We start from the raw sequence: 12,434 nt of genomic DNA on the forward strand, positions 1-12,434 counted from the left end.
GTTAAAGCTGTGGGGTAGGGGAGCTGTTATTATGACTGTTTTAGTATTATTCTGTCCGTTGTTATGCTTTTTATTATGTTTTCATTATTGTGCTCTGTAAAATGTCTTCTTAAGGTTGTACACCGCCCTGGGATCTTTGGCAGTGTAAAAATTGAATAAATAATGATAATAATAATAATAATACATTCCAGCCACACACAAAAGTCAGAGGTTCCTGCAGCCACAGCTCTCTGTCTTCCATGCAGGCAAGCAAGAAGCATTGTCACAGTTCGAGCCAGGCAAAAGCACTTGAGGAGGCCATGGATCAAGGCCTGTGAGGGGTGTGGCCTGTGAGTTAGGGGCGTGGCCTATTGACAGTCCCGAGGGCAGCAGGGACAGGAAGTCCTGAAGAGACACATTCAACCCCCGGGGCCTGAGGTTTTCCACCCCCCTGTACTAAAGCCTCAGACCTGGCCGCACACACGCACAAAACCCTCAGCAGACTAAATAGTCAAAATAAGACATTATGGTGTGAGGGACAGTACTAATTAGGCAAAAGATGCACCCCTTACCTGTTCCAGCCAGTCTTGAGACCCCAAAAATGTATGTAAAAAAGTCAGCAGGGTGTATATATCTATAACTATATATATATGTGTGTGTGTGTGTGTGTGTGTAGATATATATATTTGTATATTTAGAATGTCATAAAAATAGCAACAATATTTCCTATCAACACCCTGGAGTAAATTCGACCTTGATGTAAATAGCAGCAATTGTTCCCCTGGTTTGGCAGGGGGCGCTCACTTACACCACGGCAGAATTTGGAGCACGAGAGCATCGTTTGCACAAGTTGTAAGCAAAGCCCAGCCAACCAAACTAACACAGAACTGATTCGATTCACAAGCACTGGTGAACACCTAGTAAATGCACACTGATAAAGAACTCCTTAAACTTTTGTTTCGTTGTCTTTAAAATACACTTCGTCAGTAAAAGGCTGGTTCATTTTGATTTGCACACAAAAAGAGAGTTTGGGCAATGGGATTAGGTATATTTCCCTTGTTCTGCGCCACTTAAAAGGCAGTCCTAAATATTCTATATAGCCCAGATTCAAAAGTTAAGCTCATGTCTCTATACAAAAAAAAAAAAAAGGTACAAAGTCAAATGGTGCCATTATATTACATCAATTATCCATAATATCACAGTGCTAGTTTTTAAATGGCTAAGAGAAGAGAGGCTTAATAGATTTAAAGAGTTCTGTAGCCATGCAAACCCTTTTCGCATTGCCACGGATTGCTGATCGTAGCCTTGCTCGAACAAGGCAATTTCATTTAAAAGTGCTAACTGCAACAAATTCAGCTTGCTCATGTTTAGTTTACATGTTTCGTGTTTACTTTAATAATCACTGGAATGTATTTCCGCAATGCGATCTGCTTCCTCCCAAAGGAGATTTAAATGATATGAACGCCAGCCTGAAAAGGTAAACTTTTTGAAAGGAACAGTTCTAAAGCCTACAAATTCCTGGTCACATACTAACTTAATTATTATTTTTTTAGGGGAAAAAACCCTTTTGCAATTTTTAAATAGATCACTCTGACACGTCTTCAGAATATGCTAGCTTTCTGATTAAGTTCACACCAAATCTCCGACTTCTGGCCCACTGAATGAAGTTCCTCAGTCATCACCCTCAGTTCTGGTTTCACCGGATTCTGTACTGTCTCCCATGTCCTGATGTGGCAAAGCACCTGGAGGAGAAAACATGTACTGGCTGTTTAGTTTCAGATGAATGTTCACTCGTCTGCAACATTCAGCCGCCTGAAGCAGTCCCCATTTATCTACCCCTTTCTCTTTTTTAAATTAATCAATTTGTTTTTTAAAAGTGCCAATAAAACAAAAGGGAGGGGGTATCAAATATGTAAAGTGTCACCCCCAGGAAGGACAAAAATACGAAGATACGGCTCCAAAGGGATAATAATACTCATGTCATCTACTCCTTTTTCAGCCTCTTCATAGGAACACAGAAAGCTGTCTTATATGGAGACCTCATCTGCACAATTAAATCAACATCATAGTACAGTCATACCTCAGGTTATAGACGCTTCAGGTTGCATTTTTTTTGGGTTACGGGTGCGCCGAAACCCCCAAGTACCGGAACGGGTTACTTCCGGGTTTTGGCGGTTGTGCATGTACAGAAGTGCTAAATCACGCTTTGCGCATGTGCAGAAGCACCAAATCGCAACCCACACATGCGCAGATGCACCGCTGCGGGTTGCAAACGCTGTGGGTTGCGCACGTGCATCCCGTATGGATCACGTTTGCAACCCGAGCGTCCACTGTACATTGGTACCTCCGGTTGCAAACGGGATCCGTTCTGGAGGTCCAGTGGGATCCCGAGGTTTCTGCAACCTGAGGATGACTGTTCTGCGCATGTGCGCAGCGGCAGACCACTTCTGCACATGCGCATGCTGTGAAACCCAGTCCAATACTTCCGGGTTTGACGCTTTTGTAACATGAAGTTTACGTAACCAGAGGGTTACGTAAGCCGAGGTGCTGCTGTACCCTAAAACAGTCATGGCTTCCCCTCAGGAATCCTGGGAAGTGTCATTTGTCAGCAGCACTGAGCGTTGTTAGGAGAGTGCCCTAGTCCCCTTGCAGAATTGCAATTCCCAAAGTGGTTCAATGTGTCAGAGGGGTGCATAAGCGCAACCTTGCAGAGAGAAAAGTCAAGAAATGGTTAAATGAGCATTCTTGTCTTCCACCTGCAGCTCAAGGTCACGAGCTCAATGAACTTGTGAGGTGTGTCAGAGGCAAATAACTGCTCTAAGGAGAGTATAAGTGGTCTTGTGTTATCAACAATCTGTGGGATGGAACCGAACCTTCCTGTGTTGGGCCGCTGCTGTGAGGGTGCTTTGCTGGAAGCACTTCATTGCTCTATTCTGCAAGCTGCCAGTCTGGAATGAGAGGTAGACCGAGGTATGACCCCTTTCTACTACAGTCCTGAATGTGTTTAACTACACAAGCGATTGAAACCTCTGAGCACCCTAGGAATGCTAGAGAACTGTTCTTCTGCTAAAGGTAAAGGGACCCCTGACCATTAGGTCCAGTCGTGACTGACTCTGGGGTTGCAGCGCTCATCTCGCTTTACTGGCCGAGGGAGCCGGTGTACAGCTTCCGGGTCATGTGGCCAGCATGACTAAGCCGCTTCTGGCGAACAAGAGCAGCGCACGGAAACACCGTTTACCTTCCCACCGGAGTGGTACCTATTTATCTACTTGCACTCTGATGTGCTTTCAAACTGCTAGGTTGGCAGGATCAGGGACCGAGCAACGGGAGCTCACCCCATCACGGGGATTTGAACCGCCAACCTTCTGATCGGCAAGTCCTAGGCTCTGTGGTTTAACCCACAGCGCCACCTGCGTCCCTTGAGTTCTTCTACTACCTGTCAGTAAAAATATACTATTGCTGACCGTACTCAACTATCTGGCATATTTTCTTCTACAAGCAATGTCCTGTGTTCAATGCATAGCTGTCAACCTTTCCCTTTTCTTGTGAGGAATCCTATTTGGAATAAGGGAATTTCCCTTAAAAAAAGGGGGAACGTTGACAGCTATGTTTCAATGACACAATTCAAAGTGGAGCTGTCTGCGCTCTGCTCATGCCGTAACACAACCATGAATTCCTCTTCCCAGGAAAAGTCCGGGAACTTTAGCTTTGTGGGAAGCCATGGCTGTTTAAAGTAGCATGACACAGCCTTATAGCAATATAGAGTGCAGATGGGGCCTTCATCAGAGCACCAGTTAATCTACCTCAGCAAGGTTGCCAGAAGTCCATAAAGCCTTCTAGGAAAGCACTCTGGCAATTGTCAAAGGGTAGAGATGCTTCATCCTGCTGTATTCCTTTCAGAGGGGGGCAGGCCTCTCCTTGGAAATATTGGGGGGCCTGCCCCCCCCCCAGATGGTGCCCCTGCAAGGAGGGCCTCTAAAAGAAGGTAGGGAAACTTGGAGAAGACCACTTCTGCATTCCCATGGTCTTCAGATAAGCAGCTTGGAGGGTGGCACAGAAAGGAAGACCGGAGGCCTCGCAGCTCTCAAAGAGCTGGGAAGGGGTGTCAGGAAATCGGCAGATTATGCCCACAGTCCCTGTGGCTTCAGAGGCAAAGGGGCATGTGGGATTCAGAGAGGAGCCAGGAGGGTTGCTCTTCTTCCTCCCCAATGAAGAGCAGGACCTCTTGCGCCCGAGGAAAGAGCGAGAATGAATTCCAGTCGCCCTCTGAGGGCGAAGCAAAAGAGGTTCCGTAACATTTCGTGACTCACGAGGTGCAAAGCAAGTTCCATGGCACTTCGTGTCTCTGAGGGGCAAAGAAAGAACCAGTCCTATGAGAGCAGGATAACTCAGTCAGGAAGAGCAGGGTTGTGGGTTTGAGCCTCACGTTGGTCAAAATATTCCTACACTGCAAGGGGTTTAACTAGATGACTCTTGTGATCCTTTCCGACTCTATGATTATGTTACTTTATTACTTCAGTACAGTGGTACCTCGGGTTAAGTACTTAATTCGTTCCGGAGGTCTGTTCTTAACCTGAAATTGTTCTTAACCTGAAGCCCCACTTTAGCTAATGGGGCCTCCTGCCGCTGCCGCACCGCCGCTGTGCGATTTCTGTACTCATCCTGAAGCAAAGTTCTTAACCCGAGGTACTATTTCTGGGTTAGCAGAGTCTGCAACCTGAAGCGTCTGCAACCTGAAGCGTCTGTAACCTGAGGTACCACTGTACTCTGAAGGGTGAAGAAAGAAGCTTTGCCCTATAAAAGGTGACCGATGAATACAGTCAACCAACCAACTAATCAATGCAGCAACTAGGGGCAATATTTAGGGACAGTCAATGAAGAGGCACCATCTTGTCATATTCTTTTCCTAGAGATGTTGCACAACAGTGAGCTGGTATATAGGCATGGTCTACCCTTCCGCCATTTTGAAAGTGTCGTTTCAGGCTCCCCTCCCACCCCCTGGTAGAGGTTAAATTAAATGACCCATACTTTCAAGATCCATTTTCTGCTGTTGAGCCCTCTGCGCAGCGAGAGCCTTCTTGTCCTCCATGGATTTCAGGTCGTCCGGTGGCCAACGAAGCTCTCCGCTTTCAACATCCCCCGTCTCGGATGGCTCCACCACAATGGAGGGTAATCTTTTCGACAGCTTGGGGTACTTTTCGTGTGCCTCTGGAAAAGCCTAAGGTGATATTTCATTTCATTTTTTACATTATTTATTATTATTTGACATTTCTCAACAGAGAGCAAGGGGCAGACGCGTCTGGCTCTCAGGGACATCAACCCACTGGGGAATTCATCAGGACATGAGGCCCTCCGAAAATGAACGTGAACTACACAAAAGCAAGGGGGGTTGTTCTTGTGCAGATCCTGTTCGGCTCAAGGAGGCGCATGGAGGAGAATTTTCTGTGGATCATGCTCCATATTAATGAGTGGAAGTTGAGAACCATTTGCATTTTCTGCTTCACACACCAAAAGGATTTTGAATGGCGGAAGACAAAAGCAAAGATTCATTAACAAGCCGATTTTCCAAATTTCAAAAAAGAAGAAAGGTCTTAACATCATCTAAAGGCAAAGGTAAAGGACTCCTGACAGTTAAGTCCAGCCGTGAACAACTCTGGGGTTGTGGCGTTCATCTCGCTTTACTGGCCGAGGGAGCTGATGTTTGTCCACAGTTTTTCCGGGTCATGTGGCCAGCATGACTAAGCTGCTTCTGGCGAAACCTGAGCAGTGCATGGAAACACAGTTTACCTTCCCACCGGAGCGGTACCTATTTATCTACTTGCACTTTGACGTGCTTTCGAACTGCTAGGTTGGCAGGAGCTGGGACCGAGCAACGGGAGCTCACCCTGTTGCGGAGATTTGAACCGCCGACCTTCCGATCGGCAAGCCCTAACAACACCTACCTTTAAAATAAATAAATACCTATCATGTTTGTGGAAGGGGCAGCTTCTTCATGACCAGTAGCTTTGAATGCGGTGACTTCCTGTGGCTGTATGCCTTGTTGAGAAAGTTATTTTACTAGAGAGTAATCTGGAGGAGAGGGGACGTGGGTGGCACTGTGGGTTAAACCACAGAGCCTAGGACTTGCTGATCAGAAGGTCGGTGGTTTGAATCCCCGCGACGGGGTGAGCTCCTGTTGTTCGGTCCCTGCTCCTGCCCACCTAGCAGTTCGAAAGCACGTCAAGTTCAGGTAGATAAATAGGTACCGCTCCGGTGGGAAGGTAAACGGCGTTTCCGTGCGCTGCTCTGGTTTGCCAGAAGCGGCTTAGTCATGCTGGCCACATGACCCAGAAGCTGTCTGTGGACAAACGCCGGCTCCCTTGGCCAATAAAGCAAGATGAGCGCTGCAACCCCAGAGTCGGTCATGACTGGACCTAATAGTCAGGGGTCCCTTTACTTTACCTTTAATCTGGAGGAGAGTGGATTTAACTGATAAAGGTTTATTTTCTCAATTTGAATGCGGAGTCCTTTTCACTCAAGGATGAACACGTCAGCTTGAAACATGCCAGAACATTGAGAAAATGAGTTTTAAAGAAAACCTTCCTTGCACCCATGTGGTTGCCTCTCTACAAATAAATGATTTGAAGCTGTTCTCATTGGAACGAGAGCCAGGGGTCCCTCCACCAACAACCTCCACGTTGCCTGCTGGCTAAAGTAGTTGCCGACCAGACATGGTTGCCATGGAGGCAATTGAAAAGGAAAAACGGTTTAACATTCACACTCGGTCTCTGGTAACAAAAGGCAACGTTTGCACTACTAAATCAAGACCTTCATCTTCAACCCTTTGTGCTTTACTAGCGGTGCTGCGTTATGAGTTATTCATGGTTTCTTGGGGCAACAGTCATTTGCTGTGATGCGTTGCTATCAACGCCTCATCATTCTGGGGAAGAATATGGCACAATGCAAACAACAACAACAACAACTGGTGTTTAATAACCCGCTGTGAAAATGCGTGACAATCCCCAACCCAAAGCACGGTGTATGCTCAATTAACAAATATATTTTGGTAGGTGCAGAGAGGATTGCCAGTGAGCCAAATAAATAAATAGCTGGAAATATAAGAAGACCTGCCAGAACATCAGTTCCAGCATCTGTGTTCTGACAGTGGCCAACTAGAAGACTCTTGTAAGCTAGCATTCCAACAGTGGAGGTAGCAAATACTTGAAATGGATCCATCAGTATCAATAGGGATGGTTGAATCCATTGATTCAAGTTGATGACTAATGTAAGTCCACAGATCTCAATGAGGGGTCTACCCCAAGTAGGACTTATTTAGATACGACACTCTGTCCCAGGCCACCACCATTATATGCTTTCTCATTCATCTCGGTGCTGTCAATGCCACTTGTCGGATCATATTATTCAGGAGAATGAATGCAGCTCTGCAAGGGAAAAGATGCCTCATTCATTCGAGCACATTTCTGGCCTCAGCCCTGAATAAATATGTGTCGTCTGCCTGACCACCTGTTGAGTGGCAATGGTAGCTATTCTCAATCTCAGAGCTGCCTATGCAGTTAGCAAGAATCCTTCTTTTCTTTTTAAGTGTAACACTCAAAATGATAAAAGCTCATTCTGTTGTGAAGGACTACATGAGTCTTCTATACCCAAGTACCACTGAAGGAGAGAACCGTAAGAAGAAGAAAAACACTTAGTAAGTTAATATGTCTGTGTGGGTGTACATGTTCTGTTGCACTAAGTTCCAGAAACTTGGTGGATCGTGACATTTACTTGTAGTTCTTGAGTTTCTTCCGAGGTCTGGAGGAACTGGTCAGAAATATTTGAAGGTCTATCAGTAAATTTCAAGTCCTCCTGACAGCTCTCAGCAAAATGTCATCTTCATTCTCATCACTTGCTGGCAGAAGAAATTTGCCACGCACCATGGGCGTATAAATGTTAAACCTCAATACATTCATGACAATTCCCAGTAGGCTACCTAAACTCTTAAGAATTACCAGTAAATATAAACCACAATCCAAGTTCTGACATTTACTGTAACTAACACATATTGAGAAGAATTCACACAGTAGGCACAGGAATTGTTACCAGTAATATCAGAGGCGTGAAGAAGCATGTGATATTCTAGCATCAGACATAATTCCCCAAAAGATGCCATCCAGATCTGTGGCAACATCTGGGTAAGAAGTGACCATACCTTTCGTACCTTGTTCCAAACCCCAAATTAATTAAAAACTTAAATCTCTAAGAACTGTAATGTTCTACACTCAGTTGGGCTTAAATTCTGAGTAGACATGCTTAGCCTGGTAACAGTGCAATTCTACATTCATTTAATTTGGTGTAAGTTCCACTGTGTATAATAGGATTTACACTGGGGACAAGGATGAGTTCCAAACGAGGATCCTTATTTATTCATTTGTTTATTGAACATGCACTGGCTGTGGCTGATGTAGTTCAAAACATCTAGAGAACAGCAGGTTGATGAAGGCTGCCATAAAGGTGCAAATTATTATAAAGAAGTGTATGTTGCTTTAATGGAGGTAGGCAACCTAAGGCCCAGGGGCCGGATCCGGCCCAATCGCCTTCTCAATCCAGCCCACGGACGGTCCAGGAATCAGCTTGTTTTTACAAGAGTAGAATGTGTCCTTTTATTTAAAATGCATCTCTGGGTTATTTGTGGGTCCTGCCTGGTGTTTTTACAAGAGTAGAATGTAATGCTTTTATTTAAAATGCACCTCTGGCTTATTTGTGGGGCATAGGAATTCGTTCATCCCCCCAAAAAAAATATAGTCCGGCCCACCACATGGTCTGAGGGACGGTGGACTGGCCCACGGCTGAAAAAGGCTGCTGGCCCCTGCTTTAAAGACATTAAGACTGCAATCCTATCCATACTTGCCTAAAGCTTACCCTTGAGTAGGATTAGACTTAACCGTGAATGCTTTTAAACCAAGCTGCAAAAGTTTATTGAATTACTACTGTTGGGTCCTGGGGGGAAACCGAGGTCTCGACTCAGGTAAAAGCCTGGCCTACTAAACCTCTGTGGTTATTAACTCAGTCTGAAAAAAGTTCATTTGGGGAACACCTTGGGATGCCTATGGATTGCTCTGACGGCATCATTCTCACCTTATTATTTTGCATGTTAATCCCCTGTAAATGGATGCCAGCCAGGACAGAGAGCAGCTCTCCAGTCTCTAAAGCAGAGGTCCAAAAACAGCTGTCCAAAATCGCTGCAGCCAGAATGGGGTACCCATTCCAAGTGCTGACCATTCCAATGCATAAATCAGGACTGGGTAACCTGGGGCCCTCCAGATGTTCTGGACTATGATTCCCATCATCCCTGACCATTGAAAGAGGCTGATGGGAGTTGGAGTCCAACATCTGAGAGGCCACAGGTTCCCTATCCCTGCTGTAGATCCTGGGTATACCTTTTCGGTTTTATGCACTTAACTGATGACACGTCCAAGTGGCTGCACACCTGACTGTTCTGCCTGGGCTATGATGAAACATTGTTAGCTGCCATTGAAGCCGACATGAATTTCGCCCCAGGCTTCAAAGGAACAGCAAAAGAAGGAAAGAAGGAAGCCAGGCTCCTACTCCTTATAAAACGTTTTTAAAAAGAATTCTATTTATATATACGGTGTACCTGTAGCATGCCCTTCTCAGTGGCTCCAGGAAGCTAAATACTTTTGACAAACATTAAATAGATAAAATGAGTTGGCTGTAGCATGGTGTGTAATTTGCCTACATTTACCTGGCTGGAGGTGCCTCCTTCTTCCTCAGGCTGGCTCAAGGTAAATTCCTCCATAACAGGTTCGCGTGTGTTCATCACCTCCGTCATGCTGCAATTAGGAGAGGTTTGGATGAATTCCATACACAATTTAAAAATCTACATCAAGGGATGGCCAAATGTGTCAACGCTGGTTTCTTTCCGCCTCTCATTTTCCCAGCCTTAAGTTCAGCTTGCCACATTTCTACATCATTTCCCATTATATAAAACCCCCCAAAAACTCACAAAAATAATTGCTTTTGCACATTTTGTTATGTAGCTCTCCCCAGTTTACACATAGTTGCAAGTACTTGCACCTAATGCATCGTAACGCTGTATGCAAAATTTCCCCACGTATATACATTTTTGTAAACATTTTTTTAAACAAAATTTGGAGAGGTGAATATTTCAGAAACTGTGAAACGGATAGGTTCACATTAAAGTAAGAACTGAGCTGAATTTCCTACCCCGATATACATATACATTATAAAACTGTGCCCCTTTAGAATTTATATTTACACTATACAAGTGAAGTAACCTTTGACACTTGAGGTGCATATTTTTAGATGCTACTCTATTCTTGAAGCTATAATTTGTTTTGAACTGTTAGTAATGTTGTACGTTCAACGGTTGTGTCCCACCCTTAGATCTCAGGGCGAAGAGTGAGCAATCAATCAATCATCACCAGCAGCATAATAATAACTGTAGATCCATTAAACGGAACTTTGGGGGAACTGTTCAGCACAGAATAAATACCTTGCAGCAATGCGATTGAACCGCCCTGCTCACAGCTCTGCCAGATGGTTGCTCCTCTGTCTGGGTTCTGTTATGCAAAGCTCTTTAAGAATCCTACCCTTATGAGGTATGCTTGGAATTCATAGGCACGCTGATGCTATTCTAGGGTGTTTTGAGGTTCTGCCCAACGGAACAGCCTGGAGCAATTGTTTTATGAAGCAGGTGAACTGTCAGTTCTCCCCCCCCCCCCAGCCTCATTCACTTCATTACAAGGGAACACATTCGGGGTTAAGTTTGCCAACACCTGTCTCCTTCCCCACCTGCTCTGGCGCCCTTCCAGAAAGCGGTAATGACCTCAGCGAGACGTGAATTCTGTGCTAAGGACAATTGTACACAGTCGACGTGGACTTAATCTGAGTCAAAGTCAAGTCTATAAAAAAATTTTAGTAGGCAATGTTCTGCCTTACCACGCCAAACATATTGTTATCTTCACCCACATTATTAGGGTCTCTTTTTTGTCCATGCCAGCCTTTTTCAACTGCTCCACTGACATTTGACTTCAGCCCTATCCACCACCAATACGTGGCCCCAACAGATGACCCCCCCAAGGGAATGCAGCTGTCAACTCCTACACTAGGAAAGAGACTGAAGTTACACGGACAATGCTTCTTTGAAACATATGCTTTTACTTTCCCATACTTACTAAGTTTTGGGAGAAGGTGATGGACACTTGTAAGATTTTCAGAGGTGAATATGCTCTTGAACTATATACCCATTGTACGGAAATGGACAACGGGACAGAGAAAATGGATTCTACACACCCTAACGGGGTGGCATGACAACATTGGCAACAAATGAGCAGACACCTTATAGGCACAGACTTTCTTTGGATAAACACAATGCTATTTGGAATGAGTTGACACAGAATATATTAGGTTATCGAAAAGTATATGTGTATTAGGATAATAAGAACATACATATCTGTATATTAACGTTTGGTAATGTAACACTATTGTTTCTTTTTTCATTCTAACTCACTTTCTTCTTTTTCTCACTCTGTCTTCTCATAAATGAAATTCTCTTAGCAAAATATTAATAAAAATATTGAAATAAAAATAAATAAATCAAAAGTTCCCTTGCTGTAGCTGAACATCGGGAGCAGAGGACAACCAGATGGCAGGACAACCATTCCCCCTACGCCAGTGGTGGAGAACCTTTGCCTTGTGGGCTCTCCATTTGGCCTGCCAGGCCACTTCGCCCAAGTCACACCCACCTGCCCTACACCATAAGAACATAAGAAGAGCTCACTGGATCAGGCCAATAGCCCACCCAGCATCCTGTTCTCACAGTGGCCTACCAGATGCCTGTGGGAAACCCATTAGCAGGACTTGAGCACAAGAGCTATTCTCCCCTCTTGTGGTTTCCAGCAGTGGTGTACCTTGGTAATATGGCACCCTGTGCGAGGCCAAAATTTGGCACCCCCTAAGCCCTCTCTCTGCGGGACACGGGTGGCACTGTGGGTTAAATCACAGCGCCTAGGACTTGCCTAGGACTTGCCAATCAGAAGGTCAGCGGTTCAAATCCCCGCAACAGGGTGAGCTCCCATTGTTCGGTCCCTGCTCCTGCCAACCTAGCAGTCCAAAAGCACACCAGTGCAAGTAGATAAATAGGTACCGCTGCGGCGGGAAGGTAAACTGCGTTTCCGTGCACCTGGCACTCGTCATGGTCCTCTGTGTGCCAGAAGTGATTTAGTCCTGCTGGCCACATGACCCGGAAAAGCTGTCTGTGGACAAGCGCCGGCTCCCTCGGCCTGAGAGTGAGATGAGCGCCACAAACCTCATAGTCGCCTTTGACTGGACTTAACCGTCCAGGGGTCCTTTACGTTTACCTGTGCTTGCTAGATACCCGTATATGCAGAGGGTACTCTTTCAGGTCACCTCTTTTGGGGCCAGGCCTACCA

The 12,434-nt window shown here is 45.3% G+C and overlaps 1 protein-coding gene and 1 long non-coding RNA gene across 3 annotated transcripts in view; one reads left to right on the forward strand and one right to left on the reverse strand.

Annotated features, from left to right (window-relative positions):
- Positions 1 to 1,345: 1,345 nt before the first annotated feature.
- LBHD2 (LBH domain containing 2) overlaps positions 1,346 to 12,434 on the reverse strand; it is a 57,391-nt gene continuing 46,302 nt past the window's right edge. The window contains exons 1-4 of one of the 2 annotated variants that reach the window (XM_082220179.1): positions 10,496 to 10,609; positions 9,725 to 9,812; positions 5,008 to 5,197; positions 1,346 to 1,721 (exon numbers count right to left, since the gene is read on the reverse strand). In XM_082220179.1, coding sequence (XP_082076305.1) covers positions 1,651 to 1,721; positions 5,008 to 5,197; positions 9,725 to 9,811 — 348 coding nt within the window. In that variant the 5' untranslated portion in view covers position 9,812; positions 10,496 to 10,609 and the 3' untranslated portion in view covers positions 1,346 to 1,650. Of the gene's footprint in view, positions 1,722 to 5,007; positions 5,198 to 9,724; positions 9,813 to 10,495; positions 10,610 to 12,434 lie in introns of those variants that run through there. The other variant, XM_082220180.1, reaches the window with a different exon arrangement.
- LOC309531085 lies at positions 10,703 to 11,469 on the forward strand. The gene is made up of 2 exons (XR_014219062.1): positions 10,703 to 10,897; positions 11,003 to 11,469. It is a non-coding gene; the product is annotated as an uncharacterized lncRNA (long non-coding RNA).

This window comes from Podarcis vaucheri (assembly GCF_965113315.1).
Source record: "Podarcis vaucheri genome assembly, chromosome: 1".
Classification (NCBI taxonomy): Eukaryota; Metazoa; Chordata; class Lepidosauria; order Squamata; family Lacertidae; genus Podarcis; species Podarcis vaucheri.